Source organism: Pogoniulus pusillus, chromosome 8, assembly GCF_015220805.1.
Source record: "Pogoniulus pusillus isolate bPogPus1 chromosome 8, bPogPus1.pri, whole genome shotgun sequence".
Classification (NCBI taxonomy): Eukaryota; Metazoa; Chordata; class Aves; order Piciformes; family Lybiidae; genus Pogoniulus; species Pogoniulus pusillus.
Genome location: NC_087271.1, coordinates 22,550,909 through 22,576,927, shown reverse-complemented (window position 1 = coordinate 22,576,927; position 26,019 = coordinate 22,550,909). Strand labels below are relative to the sequence as shown.

Here is a 26,019-nt window from a genome sequence, read left to right as displayed (position 1 = left end):
AAAACAACACAATGTATTGTGGAGAAATACAAGGTAATGAGTGTGTTTGTAAACAGGAAAACTCTCTTCTTTCAGCAGTCACAGGCTACAAAGTACTGAAGAGGAAACAGGGTATAGTGGTAAATAAAACTCTGCAGCATCTGCTGCAGGCATATTATGTTTTGGAAAGCAAAAAATAAGATGGAAACATTACGTTCCTGTCAGAACGTCACAGCAGAAAGCTGCAGTGGACACTCTAAGGAACTGGCAGCAGAACTTCAGCCACACTACTTTTACAGAGCATGATGGAAATAATATTTTGGAAAACATATCTGGATGCTTCAGGGAATGGTCACTTAGCATTAGGCTCCCTGAAATGAAACAGAGATAGTTTTTAACTTTTCAAAGTCTGGAAGAGGAACCAGGCAGCAGCCAAAATTGACTCACCCTATCACCAGTATACTTGTTTTATTATTCCCTCAATTTGAGGATGACCTTCCACTGTGCAGCAATGCAGCCTAGATTTTGGGCCATTCAGAGAAGCACAACTAACCCCAGTGTATTTTATAGCACTCACTGGAAGTAGACCTGATTTTTTTTTCAAGCAGGTCAGCTGCTGTCAGCACAGCTTTCAGTAGTTAGCTGTGCACAATTATCAAACACCTTTCAGACTTCTTTGTGATATCCTCCCGTTGCTTTTGCTCAGTGGAAGAAAACAGACTGAGAAAAATGTTCTTTTCCCAGCCTTGCTCTAACCAGGTTGGTAGTTAAAAGACTCCAAAATCTTACCCAATACCCTGTTGTTTGGATTTTTTTAGGGCAGAAGCATGAATTTTTCCAAAAGGACAGGAAACAGAAAAACGTAACCTCTATGATTAAGTCCTGTGAGTACTCATCAAAGGTTCAATACAGGAAGGGATAAAGTGCACTAATGGAAAGCCAACAGGAGGCACCATGCTTGCAAAATTGGGTACATTCATTCAAAAGTGCAGCAACAACTGAATCTCAGCGTGTCTAAGTCACTCTAGAGTAAAATACTTTAAATTATATAAGCAAAATAAACAAACAGGAAGAAAATGATCAAATTCTCCTTTCTCTATTATTAAATTTAATATTTTTTATGACTGTATGGAGAGACTGTGTTACCAGCTATCCAGCTTTCCTAACAAGTACATCTTGTATCATGAAGTCATGGTCTGCCGTTCAAGGAAAGCAGTCAAGGACCACTGGAGATAGTTAAGGTTGTGCAGACTTTCATTACATGTAGGTGCTGGACCATCATGAAATTCAATTTATCATCTTAAGTTCACTATAACATCAGAGAAGCATTTGACAGGATTTGTACCTATTCTGGAGTGGCTGAAACACAGACAAATGTGATGGGCATCTTTTATTTGACAGGTGGCAGCTCACAAGATCATAAAGTTCATCAACAAACTCAGGGAGGTACAGCATGACCTACATTAAATAGTCTTAGCATGCAAAGTTTAAACAAAAAGCATAACAATTAAGATAAAAATGAAGCATGAACAGAAATAAGAGAAGAATCAGATTAAGTGAGAACACAGGCAAAACAAGTTGCTGCATTTGAGGAGATAAATAAATAGAGACTGGATCTAAGAGAGATGTTGATCAACATCTATGGCAGCAGTGGATTGAGAACAGCTTTCATATCTGCCCAGCCCTCTGCCACGAGTTTACTGCAGTCAGTGGAACCTCTGCATAGCACAGCTCATACTGAAGCACACCAGTGATCCACATGCCATTTCTATGTTGAAGCATGAGGTGGGGAGGCCAGAGCTTTCACACTCTTGATCGTGCTTCTCACTGATACAGCAAGCCATGACAGAGGTTGACAGCTGGGGACAGCAGTAACTTAAAATTGCAGCAACATTCAAAAGCAGATTTCTGTCAACACTCCTTTTTCTAAGAGGAATTACTGAAGCACAAAAATATGTCTTTCTCCATTTTGAGAGAGTCATGTCTCTTTGAACCAATCAATAATATTGCCAGACTAAAACAGTGGATTTCATCAGAGCTCCTAATCTTGATTTCACCTACCTCTCTCATCCTTACATCCTTTTATCTTAGCTTTCACAGAATGGTAGATGTAGGCACCTCACACTTAAGATCCTAAGTTATCTGCAGATGAACAGCCTTGTTACTCATTTTTTACAATGCTATGGCCAAGGACATCCTGTGCCACAACAGGATTTCTCAAAGCTGCACTAAGGAAAAAAATTATCTGTCTAAAGCCACACTTCAAAACTCCATCTGGTCCAAGGACAAAATATTCTGATCTTGAGCATAATCTAATCAGCTAAAGAGCTCTGTTCATTGGAAGTCAGGTAATTAAGGGAAAAAAAACACACATTTGAGGAATAATATTAGCTCCACAAACAGCTGGACACAAGCAGCTGCTGATGTGCAGCTGCACAATGTGTTGAGCCTGTTCTACAGATCTGCAATATACTGGAAAACCACACCTAAAGAAACCCCACAGTTGTTGTCAATAACCTGTGAGAGAGTTACCTACATCAGCTGTCCATAAAAGTTACACATAGAGAACTGAAATCAGAGCAAAATAGTTCCATTTATACACTGTATCCATGTTTCTGCAATCAATGATGCTTCAAAGGACAACATTTTGCAAAAAATCCAGGACTGTAAGCATGGTTTTCTTCCTCACCCACCTTGGAGGAAGAAAAAGCTTTAATTTGCATTTATACTTACAAATACAAGGCGCTGTCTGGCACTGTGTGTCCTTAAAATATTTCTCACTCTTTTATGTATCTCATCTCCATTTGCTGGTGAAGGCCAACCAGAACTAAATCTGGAAGAAGAAAAGCAAACAGAGTAAGTATTGTTAAAAAGCTCAAGCATGCTTTTGTCTCAGATTATTATTTTGTTGGAATAACTAAGCATGCTTTACTTCCATTTGGAACATATGCAGTGTTTAGATTCAATTCCTTTTCTCCTCTGGGGTACAAGTAAAGAAACGTTTCAAAGCAGTGCACAAACGGGATGCAACCACAATGCCAACAGAAGATGTGAAACACAGAAAATGTTCATGATTTTATAACTTGAGTAATATTGCTGTAATGTTTGTATTGTCCCTACTGAATAGAAAAGATATACTGCACTTTATTCCCAGTGATCAGATTTTGTTTTCCTCTTTTTAAAGGCGGTATTACAGACATAAAATGTTTTTCTCTGAAATAAATCAACAGGAAGATAACCCCAATGCAAACTGGAAAGTCCACGGACCTAAAAACATACAAATTCACAGTTATTAAAGGATGGAATTGCATTTTTAGTTGCTTATTTACATTAAAAAACAGGTAGCCTGCTTATTATGAGTCAGTTAAAACCTGTTGCTGCATTTTACCCTTTTATGTTTTGTAGCAGAGTTTTTTTCCCACTTGTTTTTTATTAAATTCCTCATCCATTTCAGCAAGTTCAGAAGCTGGCAGGAACTCCACATTAATAGCTATTCTCAGACTGTTCAAGGATGCAACGAAGATTTTAAGGATAGCATCATTCACACACCAACCACAAGTCAGTACACTAAAAAATGTACTACTATAAAAAGAAAATCTTCCAAATAAAGCAAAAAGAGCATTCAGAAAAAGTAAAGAACTCTTTACTTATACAAGCTCACCACAGTGAACAGGAGAAGGGCATCAAATGAAGATTATGCACCTTGATTTCAATGTTTTCTAGCCTCTGAGAACCTGACGGTGCACCAAGAAAATAAACCTCCATTATGTGGTATCATGCTGATACGAATGCAGGTCACCAGGCAAGTTGTGAACCAGCAAGCCGCTGCAACTGGAGCTTAAAGGAACAACAACCACCACCAGCCTTGGCTGCCATACAGAGGGTGGATTAGGAGTACAAGAAACAGCCTTCAAAATTTTTGCTGCAATGGAGAAACATCATGGCCCTAAACCCTGAGTCTGCAGTGGGCTCTGATGCACTTGTGCGAGTGAGACTGCCAAGTCTTTCTATCACTCTGAAATCCTCAAGCTGATCATGCCTGGCTTAGCTCACCTTCAGGAAATTTCCAGAAATCTCAGTATCACTAAGAACTATGCAACTCCTTTCATAGAGCTATAGGTTTGATATTAGGAGGGAGTTCTTCACAGAGAGAGTGATTTGCCATTGGAATGGGCTGCCCAGGGAGGTGGTGGAGGCGCCGTCCCTGGAGGTGTTCAAGCAAAGACTGGATGAGGCACTTAGTGCCATGATCTAGTTGATTGAATAAGGCTGGGTGATAGGTTGGAGCAGATGGTCTCTTCCACACTGGTTGATTCTATGGTTCTAAATCAAGTACAGATCAAAAGCTTCACAAAACGAGTAACTTGGCAACATTAAAATTAATGGAAGCTGGATCCTGAAAATGGGAAGCACCAGGCTGCTTTGAAAGCCACAGGCAGGACAGGGAGGTCTTTGCATGCCTTTGGATCATTCTTTCTATTACTAGTTGCTGGTTTTGAGTAAATTGCTATTTTCTTGTGTCTAACCAGTTTATTTGGATTTACTTTTTATTGCTCATCCTTCCAAAATATTTCCTTGCTCTAAAGAGCCCAAATATTTTCAGACTATTTGCAAGCTTCCTTACATCAAATTATCTATTTCTGAATGCTTCTACTTTCCTTCAAGAAAAAGTGCCAAGAAATGACACAATAGTGCAAAAGATGAATTCTATAATCTGTGAGGGGATGTATTTTCCATGTTTGTAATGATATATAACATTGTTTATCCTTGGATCACTACAAGCAAGAATTTTCAGACCTGGCTGTAACATTGGTGTTAGCATCCTGAACATTCACAACTAATTTCAAATCAAACAGCACATAAAGCAAATCCGTTCTGTTCAATTATTTTGCATGCTAGAACCTAACGATCTGTTGCACTAGAAGATCTCACATAAGTTTTCTAAAAGAAAGGAAAATGGTTTGGGAATTTTGTTAGAGGAGGAAAGCTTTGCCTTTAAAGAAATAAAAACTTCAGCAGACATGAGCATTCATTTCCCTAACAGAGTCAAATCCAGTTTGATGTAGTGGAGGCACCATCCCTGGGGGTCTTCAAGAAAAGACTGGATGAGGCACTTAGTGCCATGGTCTAGTTGATTGGTTAGGGCTGGGTGATAGGTTGGACTAGATGATCTTGGAGGTCTCTTCCAACCTGGTTGATTCTATGATTCTATGAGCTCTATCACTAGTGGCATTCTGAACAAAACAAAACAAGAAAGAAATCCAAAACCAACACTATTTTTTTAAAAGATAGATAAAGGGGCTGAAGTGCTACTATCATCTTATGACCTCCCACTAGCATTTACAAACATTTACTAACATTAAAGAACGTCTGAAATGTATGTTTAAAACTGTTGCACCCTAAATGCAGTAAGAGTGAATAATTTTCCACCTGAGAAATAAAAGATAGCCCTGTGATGTCATGGCATATCCTCTTATTAATACAGCAGCTGTTGTTCTTCCAACACACAGGTTGCTGGTGCTGAGAAGTTGGAATAGATTGCCTTTGGGAAATAAATGTTATGAAATTCGTACGTAAGATTTCAGATCATTGTTATTAATCTTACATTTACAAACATCCTTGGAGATAAATGTATTTACTTCTGGGGAAAAAAATGAAAAGAAAACTCAGCTTGCTGGTGTATTCATTTAGAAAATACGTGGCTGTGTCTGCAAGAAGAGGATGATTTAAGCACTTAATTCAAGAACTATTAAATGTCTTCAGGTGATTTTACTGATCCAACCACTAGTGTGCGCTGTGGCATAAGGAACGTCAGCTGCTCACACAAACCCGAAACTTCTCTTCCGCCCCCCAAAAATCAAAACCTTAAGCGTGATTAAAACCAGAACCAGCTTCTTTTTAGTTAGCCTTCCTAGTCCGGTTGTTGTCTAATTTTAGTAATAACGACAGAGTCTAATCCACATTTAAAGTCATAATGTTAATATTTACACCAAGCAAACCTCCAACTGAAATAAAATCATACCTGAAATGAAATAACCATAATCTGAAGTGAAACCTTTCTATGATATTCTCACGCTGCGAATGGACATAGTTTATAAAACAGGCTTTACAGCACAGCTTCCTAGAGCATAAATAAATGGATTCCATTTGCCCAAAGTCACCAACAACGAGTTTTGAAAATGACTAGCTACTTATTTATGTGATTAAGGTGTCGCTATCATATTGCAATGTTGAAAGGAAAGTCATTTCATTTCAATGACTGTTTTGTCCTGATAAACGAAATAAACTTCTACAGCTGTATTCTTTGTCATACTTTCAATTTTCCCTGGGACTTGCAAACATTCTGCAGCTACATCAGTTTAAATTGTTTATTGATTCCAATAGATTGTATAAACACTTTGGAAATATAGCTCAGTGACCTAGAAAAAGCCAGATCAATCAGAGAACTTCTCAAGATTAATTTCAGAGATGTTGTGTCGAGTCTGATCAAGAAAACAGCACCATTTTCCCTTGTAATGTGACTAAAAGCATTTTTCTTTTATGAGTTAAGGAATTTTTTTAAGGTCATACAGACAGCATCTACCTTGATGGGAAAAAAACCCCCACCAAAACCAAAACCCGAAAACAACAAAACCCAAATGAAGGCAAACAAAAAAGGAAGCTAAGCAGATAGTCTAGATCTTGTGTTAAAGATTAAAGTTATGCTCATGGGTAATTTTATCCATTAGGATGAAATACTCCATTAGAGCTACAAACAGCCATGTACTCTAGTCAAAGAGCAGCTTGCAAACTTGAGAGATGTAATAAATAGGTATATTCAAATGTCAGACAATCCAATCACCCGCTCGTACATAGCAAAAATGTTAATATCACATGTCAGCAGGAGATACTAATACCTTTCCTATCTGCACAGAATTAATGCAAAAGCCTACTGCAGAATATTTGTAACCCTGTCATGACCCTTTCCCCCACCATCACACCTCCTATCCTTGTGAACAACTTGGTGCATGTGCCCTCCATGCAGAATTCTCCAGCTTCAAAGACACCGACTTCGTGCTGGGCAAAACCACATACAAGGACAAAGTATCAGAAGACAGAAATCCAATGAAGTCCTGTAGCACCAGATTAGAACTTGGAGAGAACACTACCATAGTCGGAAGGAAGTGGGAGAAAGAATTGTACCTGTGATAGGACAAGGAGCAATGGGTGTAAATTGCAGCAAAAGAGGTTCTGCCTCAACACAAGGGGGAACTTCTTTACTGTAAGGGTCACAGAGCACTGGAATAGGCTTCCCAGAGAGGTTGTGGGGTCTCCTTCTCTGGAGACTTTCAAGGCCTGTCTGGATGTGTTCCTCTGTGATCTGTGTTAGATAGTATTGTCCTGCTCTGGCAGGGGGGTTGGACGCGATGATCTCCTTGGGTCCCTTCCAACCCCTAACATCCTGCAATCCTGTGAACTCTTAAAGCATAGGGTAACCTAAAAAAAAACCCAACTCAACCATCTGCAAGATCGTACAGTAAGAGAGATTCCTAAGAAAAGCAAATATATTTATTTCTGAAATAGAAAAACACTCAAAGAATTCACATCCAAGCATGTGTTTATGCAGCATTCAGAGTAAATGGAGAAGTAGGCTTTATTCTTAAGAGATGAAGTGGTAATTTAGTACTATGAACCTGGTTCTCAGTGTATACTGGTCTGTGCAGAGGCACAATAGAAGGGCTGGGCTGCATTTCAGAGCTTTGCTGGTCTACTTAGTAAAGGATGCAATTTAGTTTTGTTTTTTCTTAAATTGACTCATGGCTATGAACCCTACTGCAGATAGAGCACAAAAGTGTTTCAGACTATACTGGCACATACCAGTCCCTGAACTGTAATGAAAATATACCAACAAAAAAGTCCTTACAGCCTCGCAGTACTTAAAGTGGAAGAAGCAGGCTGCTTTCACAACGTCAGGACACTGCTATGAAGTAGAAACAATTACACACTGTCAAGGCATAGAAGTCTAAATATTTGGAAGCAGAAGTTGACAGCTTAGCTGTGTGCCCATTTATTCTTCCCCTTTTTCAGGAGGAAATAATCATTTTTAAAAAGGTAAAATATTCTCATCCATTCTATGTAATCTCCTTGACTTTCAAAAGCCTCATTGACAGTTAGGCCTTAGAATCATAGAATCATAGAATCAACCAGGTTGGAAGAGACCTCCAAGATCATCGAGTCCAACCTATCACCCAGACCTAACCAGTCAACTAGACCATGGCACTGAGTGCCTCATCCAGTCTTTTCTTGAAGACCCCCAGGGACGGTGCCTCCACCACCTCCCTGGGCAGCCCATTCCAATGGCAAATCACTCTCTCTGTGAAAAACTTCTTCCTAACATCCAGCCTATACCTACCCTGGCACAACTTGAGACTGTGTCCCCTTGTTCTATTGCTGGTTACCTGGGAGAAGAGGCCAACCCCCACCTGGCTACAATGTCCCTTCAGGTAGTTGTAGACAGTAATAAGATCACCCCTGAGCCTCCTCTTCTCCAGGCTAAACAGGCCCAGTTCCCTCAACCTCTCCTCATAGGATTTGTGTTCCAGGCCCCTCACCAGCTTCGTTGCCCTTCTCTGGACATGTTCCAGTACCTCAACATCTTTCTTGAATTGAGGGGCCCAGAACTGGACACAGGACTCAAGGTGTGGCCTGACCAGTGCTGAGTACAGGGGAAGAATAACCTCCCTTGTCCTACTGGCCACACTGTTCCTGATGCAGGCCAGGATGCCATTGGCTCTCTTGGCCACCTGGGCACACTGCTGGCTCATCTTCAGCTTACTATCTATCAGTACCCCCAGGTCCCTTTCCTCCTGGCTGCTCTCCAGCCACTCAGTCCCCAGCCTATAGCGCTGCTTGGGGTTATTGTGGCCGAAGTGCAGAACCCTGCACTTGGCCTTGTTAAATCTCATCCCATTGGCCTCTGCCCACCCATCCAGCCTGTCCAGGTCCCTCTGCAGGGCTCTCCTACCTTCCAACAGATCAACACCTGCTCCTAGCTTGGTGTCATCTGCAAACTTACTGATGCTGGACTCAATGCCCTCGTCCAGATCATCAATAAAGATATTGAACAGGACTGGGCCCAGCACTGATCCTTGGGGAACACCACTTGTGACTGGCTGCCAACTGGATGTGGCACCATTCACCACCACTCTCTGAGCTCTGCCATCCAGCCAGCTCTTGATCCAGCACAGAGTGAATCTGTCCAAACCATGAGCTGCCAGCTTGGCTAGGAGCTTCTTGTGGCAGACAGTGTCAAAGGCTTTGCTGAAGTCCAGCAAAGTGGACTTGAAGTGGTAGAGGTACTTTTGAGTGCTGACTTTTTTTAAATCAGTGTTTTCTTTCCTTCCTAAGTTTCAAATCTAGTTCTTAAACCATTGGCAAGATATGTAATCCTCATGCAAAAAGTGAAATTTCAATGGGGAACAACTTCCAAAATTTCATGGAAGGCAATACTCTAAGCTGAGCAGTTGTTCCAAAAAGTTTAAGTCATTCTGGTACTAAATCATGGTATGTCATAAATGTGCTGCCCCTCCTCACTCTCTTTGGAGGTTTTCCCATTAACTTCCATCTTCTATGAATTTATTAATTCATACAAAAAAACCCCCAATCAATTTCAAATTTACTTATTGCTGCTGCAAAGTCAACAAACGAAAACGACAAATAGTTCAGATGTTGGTCAATGTGCTAGTTTGAAGCTAGCTAGAATGTTTTAGTGAGAAGAACTAGATTACAGGCTGTGAAAGGGAAACAATGGTGATGTCTGCTTCACTGATAGGCTTGCTGAGAGGTGTAAGAGCAAGAATCCAAACACAGATAAGGCAGTCGCTCTCTGTCTGGGCTTTGAGCTGCATTTCTCTAACCTAACCTGATTAATCCAACTGCTTCCTAACCCCCCTGGCTGACCCTCGATTCTTCCTTGGGCACAAGGCAACATCTGGGGTAAGGTAGAGGGGAAGGAGAAGGTGGAAGGGCAGCTGGGAGCCCCTCCTGGGGACTCAGGTTTCTGGGAGGGTGTTGTGTTTCTGTATTACCTTTTACCTTGTATATTTCCATATATAACTATATACTGTAAATATCTGTATATTGTGCTAAGCTGTAAATATAAGCTTCATTCAATTTCCAGAGCCAGGTGAGTCTAGTCTGGGTGATTTCTAAAGTGGGGGGAGTGGGTAACACCCAAACCACCACAGTCAAGAACATGACATGGGGCTTAGGTACTGATCGGTTTTTACAGAGCATACTATGAAATGCTATCTTCACGTGCTGATCCCAACAAAGTAAGTTAACTTTGCCAAGAGGTGTGACTGACAGATGCAGAAGATTCAAGAATGACCTTACTACCATATTACAATTTAAATAAATAAATAGCAAATAATGATTTTTAAATGTCTAGAAATAGACAGGAACCCCAGCTGCAGCCTTCTCCCTAGAGCAAGCCTTTTTTGTTTTTAAGAAGTCTGACAAATTCTTCAGTGTTCAACTTCGTAGCAGAGATTTCTCAGAACTTAAACATTCACTCTCCCAGAAGTATATCCTCACTCAGGATGCATGCCACTCTCTAAAAAAATTAGTTGGACTAGTTGTGTCTGGCTTTTGCTATGCAACGAAACTCATACCTAGGATTGGGGGTGACACATTTCAGGCTTGCAGAAGCCAAAGCTTCTGATGACTGGAATTTTCAAGGACCTCAGGTAGGATCTCGCACTGATGTGCTAGTTTGAAGCAAGCTGGAATGTTTTGGTAAAAGAACTAGATAATGGGCAGTGAAATGAAAAACAATTGTGTTTCTTCGCTCACAGTCACGCTGAGAACTCTGGGAAGAAGAAATAAAACATTCTCCATTTTTGTCTTTCATTCTGCCTTTGCCTTCAGACCTAGTCACATCTCATTAAATTTGCTCCCACTAATCTTGCTCCCTAACCTCTTGGCTGCACCTCTCTTCTTCCTGAGAACTGGGGTAAGGTTGAGAGGGCAAGGGGAGGTGTTGGGGTGGTTTGAGAGCCCCTCCTGGGGACTCAGGTTTCTGGGAGGGGAGTTGTGCTTCTGTATTGTTTATCCTTTGTATATTTCTGTATATAACTGTTTATATTGTAAATAGCTGCTTGTATATTTGCTGCTGTAAAATAAATAGCTTCACTTATATTCCCAGAGGCCATCTCAGTTAGCTGGGGCAAATTCAAAAGTGTGGGGGGGCGGGTAAGAGCCCAAACCATCACAACTGACTATTACTATCTGCCATTATATCTACTGTCATAACTTCATGCTGGTATCTCCCCAGTACTTGGAAAATGATAACATAAAAAGATGATAGTGAACCACTACAGGAATATTACAGAAGAGCATCTGGTCCAGTTAACCCTTGTTTTGAGCATCTGGTCCAGTTAACCCTTGTTTTACAACTAATGGAATGTAGGTTTTTGTGAAATAGTATAGTAGGTGAGATCACACATCAGCAGTATAACCAGAACATTAAAAAAAAAGACATTGAGCTGTATTTCATCCTGGAAGAAAAAGCCTGCCTCTTCAGGAGTAGAAAAAAGAATCCTTTCATTCCAAATGCATCAGAAGTAACTTTGCCTCTTAATAGAACTGGTCAAACACTCATATGATTGCTGTGGTCTCCTGAGAAAAGGGTTTCTCTTGTGCCAGCACATAGCTCCATTCAGAGGACTTTTGTCACTACCTTAGAGAAGCCACCACTATTTCTCTTCCCCTTTATGAAAGGTACTTTGCTGCAGATTTCAGTGCTGCAAAGAAGGCTTAGCTTCTGAGAGAAGCACCATCTCCTAAGCGTGCATGATGATGTATACATGCCATGAAAGCAAAGACTGAATTTGATTTGAATTTTGATTTCCTGCACTAGCACTGAGAACGCACTGCTAATGCTCTTTCAGAAAGCATAAAGGACACTTACCTATGCACACCAAACCAGACTGTTGGTGCTGGTCAACTGCACTGACATACTACTGGCTACAGACTGTGGGTAGAATCTGAATAATGTCTGTGCAGTCGGTCTGTACAGGAGAAAGAATCAAAAGGGGGAGTTGTACGGCCACATGACTCTGCTGCTGGTTTGCTACACCAGCAAATTCTTTCCTTAGGTGACCTCAATAATGAAAAATGTGAAAGTAAAATAAGAAATATAAATATTCAATACTATGTTGCCTTGTTCAATAGCAAATCTATTTACAATTCTGCTTCTGGCTCTAACCCAGTGGAAAAGGGGAGAGAGAACTGATTTGTGGTCTCTTGAGCAGGCTCACAGAAAGGGACTGGAAACTGCTAGAAAGGATACAAAAAGGCTCAGAGGACCTTTTGCAAGACCCCAATTTCTGTATCACGGGAAAGTATTGCAGTAGCTTAACAACTGCTCAGCAGGGTTCTGGGAAGTACTCCCAAGAAGGCAGATATTCACTTCACACTACCTTTAAAAAAAAATACAGGGGAAAAAAAAGAGAGCTAAAGGTTGAGGTTGGGAGTCAAACTTCATATTGACTGTGAGTTGACTAGCATTAAAAGAAATATCATAGATATGCTAAGCTCTTTGTCTTTGTAATTCAAAATACAGCTGAGGAAACAAACACCAAAATACTTTAAGATGAAACTATATTCTTGCAAATACACTACTTTCAGTAGTACTGATTGTCTCTGTATTTCAATGAGCTGAACAGCAGTGTTTGCATGCATTTCCAAACACTGACCTTTGATCCATGTTTGTCATTCCAACAGTCAGCTAAAACCATTATCTCAGAAGCATGAAACAGAGATAATATTAAGACTATGTCCTCTACCTCAATTTGAATTTTTCATGACAAAAATAAATGCTTACATCTTTAACACAAAGTGATGTTACATCTCTAAAGAGCTGAGAGCATTTGTTCTAATGAGAAGGAAAAACAATTTCACAAGATCACAAATCTTGTCTGGAGAGAGTTCATAAAAAGCAGGAACATTCAAACAAGTTCAAGATTAACTGGAAGATGACTGAATTGCTATGTATTTAACAGCAGCTCAAAGCATGAGAGGCTTTCCTGCCAAGAGTATAAAGGACATTGTCAGCTTTAAATCTAATGCATTTCAGAATTTACCCCCTCTCCATTTCCAAAAGGAGTACCACTGACAAAAAGGACAAAGAAGTCACTATTACAATATCTCTTCCCCAGATGTTGTCAGAAGAGAATGGGGATGTAGACAAGATGACAAAGAAAGTTCCTCCAAACCCCAGATCCCTCTGGATCTCTGTGTAACAGTTCTCAAAAAATACTATTACACAGAACAACAAACAAGCAAATTTTCAAGCAGAGGGAGATGTTAAAACGCCAACTTGATCTTTATGAGTATTAAAAATTCAATTCCCACCTGCCATCTGTCATTTTTCTTAAGGAAAAAACAGTGGCAATTTTCCTGTTTTGAAAAAGACATGAGGCTGTGTGTAGGATACAAAACACACCCTGCAAGCACTGACTAAATGAGGGACCAATGGAAGAAAAAGCCTGGAATGAGTGTGAACTAACCACCACAGTACATTTGCAAGCAGGGCCTCAGGAAACACAACATTTGGAGCAGGACATCAATTTGATCCTCAGCTTCTCCCAGTTACTTTAAGCATTCTATTATTCAGGCCCAGCTTTGTATCTAGTTTTTCTGTTCCCAGAAAGCCATCTAGTACAGCAATAGATAAACACACAACTGCTGAAGAGGCCCAGACTTCAGTTCAAACAAAACAAACTCTTAGGTTGTCAATAAAGCAGAAAGACTGGAAAATAGTACACTGACTAGATTAAAGCTAGCCCAAGCATCTTACAAACACTAGTCACATAGCTGACAACAACACAGCCACAAGTACATGCTTACAAACGCTAGTCTGAAGTCAAAAGGAAAAAAACACTTCCAAGCACATCAAATAAAGCCTACTTGACATGAATCTGTAGTTACAGTCCTGAGATTCTAATCACCTCTGAAAAAGTGATTATTTATTTAAATATCTTCTCTTCTAGAGGAACCTTGGCAACTTGAAATCTGGGACCTCATTGTTTCAGAGGTTAGCAACACAAGTGTCAAAGACCCTTTTCATTGGTGTATTATTAGGATTGTACTCAGTAAGCAGAGAGGTGATGGCAAGCACAGCACTTGAGGACAAATTACACAATAAAAGAGTTGTTGGGGAAAAAAAAATTCATTTTCTTGAGCCTGTACACCTCCAAAAACGCAAACTGTACTCATGAAAGTACTGTTATCATCTGCTCATGTTAATAACTTCACAATTTTACAAACAAAACCAAGTCATTACCTCTCCCTTAGAGATGATCGATTTAGCACAGAACTTGGAGAATGCTTCTGAAAAGCTGGAGGCGCTGAATGCTCCAATGAACCAGCAGAACGAGACTGTCTATCAGGTGGATTTGCAAGCATATCCTCATTGCAAACACCAGAACTCTCAAAGTCTTTTCCATGAGTAGATTTTGTCTGCAAAAAAAACCCAGAAAACCTTACTAAGATTTATTATGAATACTAAGATGAACATTTTAATGTTTTGGTTTCTTCAACCAGAATGTTAAAGGTTACACATGCAGGAAAATTTGCCTGCTGGGGAAAGAACAAGGACCTTTGTTTCATAGAAAGAGCTCTGGTTTAAGTGTTTCTGTTGATATCTAATACACCATCTCATGGCAAAGTTTGCTGAAACAGCCCTTTTATCACCTTTTCTAACTGCACAGCTTAAAGACCTACCCTTCCCAAGAATCTCATGCCCCTAAAATGGGTTACTCCCTTTCACCTGGCATGGGGACTTAGCTTTGAGAAACAGCTTCTGCATAAAACCCTCAAAACTCACAAAAATGCCCAGACCAACAACAATCAGGTTATTTATTAGCTCTTTCCAGGCTGTGAGGTGGTTGTTTTAATGCAGCTTTGGGAAAGCCTTTCGCCTCTTAAATAAAGCTCTTACAGGTCTGGCATGAAAAAAATGAGTTCTCTTCAGTCCTGATTTTGTGAAAGTCACAAGTGATTAGTGGCATCAAGAACATGGTGAATTAACCTGTAGCTCTGCTATCTGCATTCTCCAATTACTGCTCCTAAAATCTACTTTCCCATTGGCAATGGAGCCAGAGGACTGGGGGAAGACAACATGACCTTGAAATAGCTGTAATTCAAAAAAAGAAAACACTCCTACACTCCTCCCTCCCCAATATTTAGACTACTTAGTAGAAATTCTGTTCTTTATGGTTTCTCATTTACCACTATGGAACAATCTAGAAGTAGCACAATATATTAGACTTGCGTGGTACATAAAACTGCAATCCTTGGTAATAAAGTTTAGAATCTGACAGAAATGCTTTTAACATATAGCACAGTTTATCCCCTTCTTTCCTCCTCCCTGTTATCGTTGGTTTTCCTACCCATTATGGAATCTAAGGGAACGTAGTACGTAACTAAAGGCCTAAATCCACAACTTGTACAGTACTTCAGGAACACAGGCAAAACCAAATAAATGAGGATGGAAAGAATTGAAAAAACCCAGACCCCTGATATTAATCTTTAGATGAGTTTAAAACATGAAGCATCTAATTCTTTTTCAAAAGGAGGATGTGAAGTAACAGAATAGTAGCTTGCCAGTTGTACCAATACTACCTTTCCATGCAATTCCAGAATGAAAAGTGCTCACAGAATGACTGGGAAGATAAGGGCAAAGGCTCTTCCACAGCCTTCTGTTGTCTTCTACAACCTGTTCTAGTGGGAGGTATCCCTGCCTATCGTGGGGGGGTTGGAGCTGGATGATCCTTGAGGTCCCTTCCAACCTAAACCATTCTAAGACTCTATGATTCTCATAAGCCTTAATGCCAAAGTCCTGTACCTATGGGCATGAATCTCTTATGGAGTGTTACATTTCACACTTCTGTTCATAAATAATCTCTCAACAAGCCTAAACTGGGTTAGATCTGATTAAAAAATGTCCTTTTTTCTTCATTTCTTTTGATACTACAGTAGATGAAGTTTCAAAAATACCTATGCAAGGCAATCCTCCTCACCCAGAGATTCCCAAAAAATAACCTGCAAACAATACCACTTCAGAGTACTCACTTTTGCTTTCCTGAGCCTGTAGCTGCCAAGAAGAGAAGGATCTAGAGAGGGAAAGAAAAACAGGAGAAAATGAAGGGAAAATTCAACGTCCTAAATCTTATGAAATCTTTTACAAAATTGCTTACCCCTCCTCCCAAATAGTGGTAAAGCAATTTATTATTATACATTGTGAAATTCTAAACAGTTTCCTCAGGATGTTTCAGGAAATCACTTCCTTTAGCTGAAAACTATGACTTCACATTTAATGAAGTACAATGTTTATAATAACAAATCAGTGCATGCACTGTCTTCTGCGTAGGGACAGAAGGGACACTTTTTTGTTAAGCTCTTAACTGCCTAAATCAATATAAAATCAAGCCCTACCATTCCTAAAAAATCCCAGGTTAACTATTCTTCTCTGAACAAACTTTTTCATGATCACCTTTCTCCTACCACCCTCTTCATTTCTTCCCTGAAACACTGACCCACAGACATGATTGCAAAACCCATAAAAGCGTACATTGGAAAACTATTAGATATATACCAGGTTGGATGTTTCACCAATGTCAATAGGTACCTCATCTCTGAGAGAATGACATTAAATTATTTCTGCCTTCCTCATTAGTTTTACAAATTTGTACTGAACCACCAACAGGCCTATAAGAGATGCAAGCCTTCTATGCTGTATGGCAACACAAAGACTCTGCTTTGTTAGCTACCTGCATGAAAGCAAAAAAGGACTAAACTGTTTCAAGATTTCTTACCCTAGGAACCTGTGTTTTTTGGTTTTGTGTTTTTTTCAGAAGTTACAGTTAGGGGACAGGCAGGTGACCAGTGAAACCCCTAGAGATTAACAGTGAGGTACATTTTGGTCTTCTAACAGCTGTCCAGAAACCACCAATAATTTCATAAGTATGCAATGGTATCAGATAGTAGTAGGTCTGTTATGTTATCCAGTTACTCCATATTCCCAGAGGCAATGTGAAACTTTTAAAGTCCTTAAACCCAGTGTTATTACAAAGAACAAATGCAAAACAACAATTTCATGATGATTTGCTCTATAACAATTTATAATTAGCGAGGAGGCACAATAAAACTGAGGCAGAGCACACATAACAAACAAATACTGATGAGACTCATTAAAATCCTCATATTGCCAGGCACATGCAATAAAATCAAGTTTTAGGGTACTTTCTTAAATTTCTAGTCCCATACCTTTCATTAAATCCTCACTCACTGATTCCAATGAATGCCAAAACAGATACATGAGCACATCCAAGATGCTCATTAATAACAGTTAAGTCACTGATCCACCACTCACGAATACTGCTGAAGTAAACATTACTCATTTTGGAAGCAACAGAGCCCTTGAACTTCAAAGTGATCAATACTCCAAGACTGATCAACACACCCACAGACTGTGGTGCAGATCTGCTCCACTATCCAACTCATCAAAATAAGTGGAGTGAAACAGCACTCGCCTGGGCTTCGGTATTTTCTACTCCTACTTTCACATCATGTAGAACCACGTTCCAAATGTCATGATGTAAAGAACAATCCCAACTACCTTTTTGCAGCAGTGGCTAATTCAGAATTCTTCCTATTCATAGGAAGAAAGCACAGCCTTTTCTCCATTGTTGACTAATTTTTTTAATAAGAACTGAAAAACCAACCCAAAACCCCCCAAACAAAACAGACCTAAGTAAACTACTGCAGAAAACAACAGTATTAATGAGCTATATATTGGAAAACACTGACCGTGGTCTACATTAGTCCAGGCTTCTGCTGTACCTTCTCGTGTGGGACACCAGGTATGAAGTTTAATACCAGGGCTAAGTTGTTCGATCTGAAATCAAAGATACAGTAAAAAACATGTTTTTATCCTGTTTTCCTTTGTAAGATTACATCAAGTGCTTTCTGAAATATTTTATTCTTATTTAAATACTATTTAAAACTACTTTCACATCACCATTATATTTATTACTGGTATCACTATGCATAAATGAAAATGGTGCTAAAAAGGTCCAGAAAACTCTGAGCAACACATTGTTTTTTAAAAAAATAAATAGATTGTTCCTCTTTCATCTATAATGAGTGCAATTTGTGGTATCTCATACTTATTCCAAGCAGTTCAGATATCACTAAGGGAGATCTGAATCTCTCCCTAATTAAAAACATTACATTTTACAGGATCTAATTTTAATCTTTATGTAACACAAAACCTCCAAGCCAAAAGAGTCTTAAGCAGTAAAGATGCCCTAAAAGGAGCATTCTCAATCTAGGAAGGCCATGACAGCCAGGATATGGTACACTAAGAGACAAGCTTTTCCCTTTTCTGTACAAACACAACCAAGCAATCAACACCAATAATCAGTATTTACAGATGCTATAATTAAACTGTGAACTTCACCTATAGATCAGAAAACAGAAGAATTGATTAAAATGAGTTAAAAGAAAAATATCTGAGAGATAAACAGTAGGTTGATGAATGATTAATGGCTTATTAAGGCTAATCTGAATTTCTAAAACAAACCTATCTATTGGTTGAATAAAACTTCTAAAAGAAGAAACTCATTCTAAATCATTCTAGAAAATCATTCTAAAAATTGGACAAGATATTAATTTATTTGTACATAAATTAGAAACAACTTACATAAAGTGAAAAATCAAGCTAATTAAACACTAAATTATCTCAATGACTGTGACGAGTACACAAAGTGGGAATGATTCCATTTTGTTGCTACACATTTAAGGTGGACTTCTAAAAATAAAGGATTGTTGCCATCATAAAAAGGAAAAAAAAAAAGAGAAAAAAATATATAGGAGAACATGATCCTCCAAGAGCCTAGGAAATCTGTTCCCTTTGCATTAAAGCAAATTTCTTCAAATAAGTAGCTAATTTCAGAACAATTTTTTACGTATGCTTAGCAAGAAGTTCTTATGAGAGTGCTAAAGTCAGGCTGGTTATGAACTGTAAGGCATGGTGTTAGAGATGTCGCTCTGGGCAAAGGAAGTGTTTCAAAGATTATAGGATGCCAACATAAAAAAGTTGAAAGAGAGAAAGTGTAAATGTTCATAATGTGACTAGACATTCTTTCTTGAAAGTCTTATTCTGGAGTTTTTAATACTAGTATCAATTACTTCCAAGCTGAATTTATACACCTATTATCCTGTCTAGTGCGCTGGAAGAAAAGAAATGGAGCCTCAGAGAATTTAACCAAGATATTCATGAAAGAATTTGATCTTTGTCTGTTACTAACGTGGATAAAAGAAATTTTAGTTAATTTTACATTTAAATCACTATGTGACAGACTGTTAGGGAGAGAAAAATTATTCATCTAAACTAAGAGCTGAATGGATTTTTGGCACGGTAGTTAGCGAAAGAACAATATTTGATCTGAGCTTAAGCTGGAAGCACTTTGGAGAGAATACAAACCCGTCTAACTACAAATGGAGGTTTATCGGTTTCTCTTCTAAATTCAAAAGGACCAAGATTTAAATGGGCCAGTCGTTGCCTGGCTGCTTCTGATAGCTCACACATTCGTCTTTTGGTGTATGGAGATGGAGAACGTGATTTAGAAGCTATTGTAGGCTGCTCGTAGTTCTTTGTTGCTAAGCTGTGCCTGTTTTTCTCAGGTGAAAACGTATTTTTCTCTGGTAACAACATATTTTTCTCTGGTAACTTTGTTTGCACTTTTCCATTTGGAGTGGAGTGATGTAGCCAGTTCAAACCATCCTAAAGTGAAAAGAGAAATTATCTGTTTTGACAGCATGCAGAACAAAGATCACTGAAAATAATGCCAACAGGGAACTAATAATTTTAACAGAAATAGGTGCCATGTCAGCTGAAGTTCTCCTCACAGAACTGTAATCAAACAGCAATTTAAAAAGCAACAATGTATTTACCATTTTCTCTGAGACCAGAAGGAGGTTAAAACACACATTACTGCGTGTCAGTTGTTAAGGTTAAATGGTTGATACCTACCCAATTAGTTTTCTCACACAGATATTGTACAAAGACTGTAAAAATTTAAACTGAATTTTGTCACAAGCTCACTTAAAACAAAACTGGAGTGGATGCACACAGATTTGAAGCATGGTTTTCATCTACTTAAACTTAGCCCCCCCCCGCCCCAATCTCTTAAAATTCTTAGCCTTTAAAATAAAATAGATAAATAAAAATAGAAGCCTGTCTAATAGCTTAAATTATATGCATTTAAAGTTGCCTAAAGCTTCACAGTGTAATATGATTGTAATGAAGTGCAATTACATTCTCTGAAATCTATATTTTCTTGGATCATGGGGAATTAACTAGTTTCTTTAAAGAGTTATAATCAAGAGCTATGTTTAGTCAAAACCCCCAACTTTAAAGATCATCTTCAGAGATCCTCCCAAATCACATGACTGCTTTGGTAAAAAAAAGAGGCAAAGAATCATACAATCATAGAATTGTCAGGGTTTATTTCTGTAAGTGGCACATGGCATACAAAATACAGATCTTTTTTATCTAAAATTCGTAAAAATCTCACCATTATCAATTATTGTCTCTCTTGAGTCAATATTCAAAATACCTACAAACAGCAGAATAAAGAAAAGTGGAAGATCAACCAGCCTCACAATCTTCCTTCCCACAACACAGGACCGGGCTGGTGCTGTTGTTATAACAAGTAAAGCTTACCTAATAGTCAGGTTTGACGTCTCTTCCAAGTAACTATTAACTTCTTCAGCTACTGATTTCAGATTCTGAGAAACTGCTTCCAGCACTCATGTTTTGTTTGAAATACATTAGCAGTCCCTTGTAATTTCTGGCATTAAATGAGCATTCAATTACTCTGCAAGCTAAATAGGTCAAGGCACTCTAGATTGCACAACTCTTATCAGGCTACTTAGCAGCATGCTTTAACTTTGAATACCTCAGGATGGATAATTAGCATTTTGGTCAATTTTGGCTGTAAGAGATAAAAATCTCAGCACTGCAAGACTTTTCATTCTGTTAGAAATTCTTCTCCAAGCATGAGGAAATTGAGGTCTTAAACCTGACTGCTGCAGGCAGCCACCCCATTCCAGAGGAACCCAAAATAAATGACCAGGTTGCCTTCAAGTCTTTCCCTCTACACCCAACGAGGCTGAGTGTGGCATCACGACACGTTGAACCGAGCATCAGCATTGACTACTCATGCCACTGCTGTTCTCATGCCTGTACTAGAAGCTAAGAGCTCACAGTCTGGAAATGAGCCCGACAAAACCAGACCTAATTCTCTAAAAATTAACTTTGACTTCACGGGAAGTAGGCTGGGCTTCTGGCTTACACCAGCTGTAAAACGAGACTTTCACTGCAACATATGCAAATTCGATAGGCTGTTTACAACACGCTGAATACTTTTAGGGACACTTTGTATTTTAAACCAAACTGACTTTACTGAAGTCATCTCCAGGGAAGTTAAGTTTTCTGACGATGACAATTTCATCTTTTTGTTTCTTTTTAATTCTTCATCTAAGTGTTTCTTTACATTTAATTTGATAATTTGGTAGAAAATTCTCAATGCACTAATTGTCCACGCCACAAACAGTCAACTTCACCTAAACCTCTTTGCATTCTGACAGCCATTCCATTTTAATGATACTGCATCGTTTTTCCAATAATGGAACAAAAAAGGAGGAAGTAAGAGTACTTTACATGACAGCTTGTACCAGGAAATCCAACTAAATTTCTGATCCCAGAGATAAGAGTGCAATCAAATAAACAAACCCATCACAGAAGTGTTTTTGATTCTCTCTCTAGTCTCTTCAGCTACTTCCCTTTTAATTTTGCTCACTGCAGAAGCAGCACTTCCAGATTTATACTGGTGACAGCCTTTTCAACAAAAATCTTCATTTCCATTATTGCTACTGATATTGTTATGGAAAACAATTAAATTAATTGGTTTGGTTTTGATCATGTACCTTCTCTGACTTTACCTAGCTTTCACTGTTCTTAATTTTAAGTGGCAGGAAGGAATGGTGAGAAGGCATCTTCCCACCTACAAATACACCAGGGACTGACACTTCAGCTGATCATAGAACATAGCAGCTGATAATTGTTTCAGATTCAAGAAACTCTCAGCATTTACTGTCATGCACCAAGCCCACTCTTTACTCATACTTATTAAAAATTTAATCAAGTTGTCAAGCACCCATGATAACTGCTTTAACCACAACAAAAGAATGAGAAAAGTTTGAAGTGAGCAGTATATGCAAAAATTTGAACCAAGGCTATCAATATTAAATCTAGAAATTAAATTGCAAACAATTAAATTATGCTAACCTGTATGTGACTCCTTCCTGAGCTTAACAGACTTTCTGTAATAAGGGAGCTCGTAGAAAATCTCAATTTTGGTGCAATTCCCTAGAAGAGAGACAATAATTGAACATCAAGCTCCAACTCAAGATAAAGGGTATCAAAGAAGTAAATGTCACATAATGTAACAAATCATTCCTAATTTTCAGCCATTTCCTTTGTTAATTTCAGACTTTAATAAAGATAATTAGAAAAGACAGAACAGCAATGGTAAATGTCAAGATGGTAACATTTGCATTTCTGACAATTCAATTACAGATGATTATATTGCTTTCATACAACAATTAAGGTCTGACTTTTATTTCAATACATTTCTTTGTCAAAAACACTTTCAAAGACTTTTTCATGCCATGCTATATAACATCAATAAAAATTCCAGTCATACTCTGGAATTTCATTACTTTGGAAACTTATTTATAAATAATCTCAACTGTGCTTTTCAGTAAAAGCATTTCAAAAAGTAGTGAGTGACACTGCAAATAACTATTACTTTGTAACAGTATGATTAAGAATAACCTTTATTCAGTAACCATTAGAGCAAAGTGATTTCTGGGGATTGTCTCCCATGTTCGTCTCAGCCTTCTCTTACACACATGGCTGGCAAGAGACAGCCCTAGTTGGAATCAGTAGAGTCCAGCTGGGCCTCCTGGTCAGTCAGTACCATACTAGTACAGGTAAACCAACATGTACTAGTGGTCAGCAGGTTCCCCCATTATTACATGGCTAACAGTTTCTGTTCAACTCATCTTTTACTGCAGCCATGTCTAGAAACTTAATTCCTCTGAGAGCTCTATTTCCTGTTAAATTTAGCTATATTTCACCAACATATACAAGGTTTATTGGGTGTAAATAGCAGACATTATGACACACAAGTGTTATTTCCCAAAACAGCAATATTAAAAAAGGCACAAAACTATTAAAGGCAACATATGCTGAAAACAAGTGGGAATCATTTATGTGCATCTCAGCTCAGGAGAAGCAAAGAGGGAATCAAGTGTCCTACAACATTCTACCCCCTCTTGTTTGAACATGGACAGAGTTTGCCGCCACAAGGCTTCTGTATGCAAGGGGATATGTGCACATGAGCACACAGAATCACTAGGAAATGAAAGGCAGCTGGTCTGTTTGTGATTCTGCCTGAAGAGTTAGGAGGAACTCCATGAGTGAAGTCTACTGCTGAAACAAAGTATTCACTACCACCTGCCTAAACACACTGATTTCCCAAAAGGGAGCATGATCTGGCTCCAGGTTAGATTATGGAAATGAAATGACAAAAATGCCAGGAAAGCTCAGTTATAGCAATTAACAGAGTCCAGGACTCAATCAAGTCAAGTTAGAGCATATAAAAGAGCTGTCCATCTTTAATCAACTAATTTTATTACTAATGAATTGTCAAGTGCTATCAACAATTTAAAAAAAGACACATCAGAATTAGTATTCTACAAAAAGCAATAGAAAAGGACCTACTGCTCTTAAAGAGGCTTGGAATAATTACAGAATTGTAAAATACCCATAGCTAAACCAAATAATTACAAATAAAACCAAATCTATGGTTTCTTCAGGTTTGTGAACAGGGAATACAGGATGGCACTCACATACAAAGGTGTGGATATGTCAAAAGTAACTTATAGGCCAAAAGCAATCAGAGGCGCTCCTCTCTTTTCTGTAGTTCTTAAACTAGATATTGCTGAAGTATTCACTATAGTATTATGTAAAGGCTGTCATATTGCTCCAAATGCACCTGTAAATAAAAATCCAGCCAGAAAGGTATGTTTGGAATTATTTTTCTGCCTTTGGCTTAGTGGTGTTTGCAGCCCTCCTGAGCAGGCTCGTCACTACTCCTGCGCCAGTCACTAATCACAACTGCTACGGACATAATATTCATATATGGTCACACAAAAACTATAAAGGTGGTTAGTATTTAGAACACAGGTTAGAAAACAAGTCAAATAAATGCTTTTGACTATAAGGAGCATGATTACAAGTCTGTAGCTTTAAAAAGTACATGTTAATTTAATAGGGCTTGTATTGGTATGCTAATGAAAGAAAGCATAACTAGAAAGAAACTATTTCAAGTAACATCGTAAAAATACTGCATGAGAGTGAGGAATAGAGATAAGAAAGTCTGTAAGAAGTCACCACCAGTCAAGGCTTAAACATATTCTGCAAGGCAAGGGTTGCAGAGAAATACAGAAGAGCCAGCAAAAGCCTCAGCTGGGCAACACTGGACCGGGAGAGATAACTCGAGGCACATCTTGTACACTCATTGTGTTTGTAAGCCTCATAAGACATTTAGCCAGAGACATTATCAGCTAAGTGCCAGATTTCTGAAGGAGTTCTGATCCTCTCAACTTGGGATTCCTTCCAACTGGCAGATTAGTAGTGCTAATCAGACACTGCTTGTCACTGCCTATCTGAACTGCACAACCGTAACCTTGCTGTTGCTACCTTTATTTTTTTAATAAAAGACAAATTTATTGGGAATCAAAGTGGCACTGAAGCACAGCTGTCAGTCAAAAATATTCAACATCTCAGCTAGCTATAAATAACTTTTCATGTGGGAAGAACATGACTTGACTAGCATAGGAATACTGTGAAAGTTCTCAAGACCTTTTTTAACATTTTTTCCTTTTGCTTAGAATTCACATTCAGTGCTCGGTGCTGACAGAGTTAGCAAAAGATAGTTGCCAGTAAAGCTTAGGGACACTAGAAGATGGATGCACTTGAGATTGCATTTCTACTGGAGGTAAAAGGCCTCCTGCAGCTACTCCATTTGGCATGCAAGGAGAAGTAGTAGAGATTCTTTTTAGGTACATCCCTCCAGTTTCAAACACAGCTTCTTTATTTTTCCTGAAAACAGGGTCAATATGCCAAAATGGTTTCTTAAACTATTCTGTCTGTGACAGCAACAGATGCTTCTGCAGTCCTCATTCCAGGGCAAAGATGGGTTTCACTTCTACTGCTGGCAAGGACATGGAAGTAGATATTTGTCTTACATCAGTCACTTTTTAAATCTGGTAGTGTTATCAGTCAGCTACACATTCAAATGCCTCTAATCACATCTTCTCACAGCTCACAAATAATGGCACTTTCTCTTCATTAGAGAAATTTATTAGAACTGTATGTATTTTAGTAGATGTAATTTATTAGAAAACACATACTTTCGGTATTAAAGAATTCAGCTCAAAGAAAGCTCTCAAGCTTCTCTGGTGACTCTGCTGCTAAAAAGGTTCATTATACTGCATTTACAAAAATCTGAAACCATTTTGCTAAAAAACCCTCATCTATCACTGCTTCCCTATCCTTTCTCAATACCAGGAAACCACCTAACCGATAAGGCAAGTGAAAGCTCTTTCCTAGATCCACCACTAATATGCATAGGATAAGGCATATCAAAGAGTTGCTGTAGCCAAAAAATAATGCCTGCTTTTTGCAGGGGCACATTAATCTGTCACAGAACCATACACTGTGTATCACAGAAGCACAATTTTACTTCATTCAAATGTAACAAAACATCAGACACCAGATCAGCACTTCCAATTGCAAGTGACTGTGTGATGTCCATGTTGCCCATGCAGGGGAAAGATTACACCAGTTAAAAAATGCCA

At 38.7% G+C, this 26,019-nt stretch overlaps 1 protein-coding gene across 5 annotated transcripts in view; it reads right to left on the bottom strand.

Moving 5' to 3' along the window:
• Window positions 1–26,019, bottom strand: part of SPATA6 (spermatogenesis associated 6) — a 49,705-nt gene that overhangs the window by 11,323 nt on the left and 12,363 nt on the right. For 2 of the 5 annotated variants that reach the window (XM_064147569.1, XM_064147570.1), the window contains exons 6-11: window positions 22,379–22,459; window positions 19,511–19,810; window positions 17,833–17,920; window positions 16,096–16,136; window positions 14,306–14,481; window positions 2,713–2,812 (exon numbers count right to left, since the gene is read on the bottom strand). In XM_064147569.1, the coding sequence (XP_064003639.1) occupies window positions 2,713–2,812; window positions 14,306–14,481; window positions 16,096–16,136; window positions 17,833–17,920; window positions 19,511–19,810; window positions 22,379–22,459 (786 nt within the window). The remainder of the gene's footprint in view (window positions 1–2,712; window positions 2,813–14,305; window positions 14,482–16,095; window positions 16,137–17,832; window positions 17,921–19,510; window positions 19,811–22,378; window positions 22,460–26,019) is intronic. The other 3 variants (XM_064147571.1, XM_064147573.1, XM_064147572.1) reach the window with 3 other exon arrangements.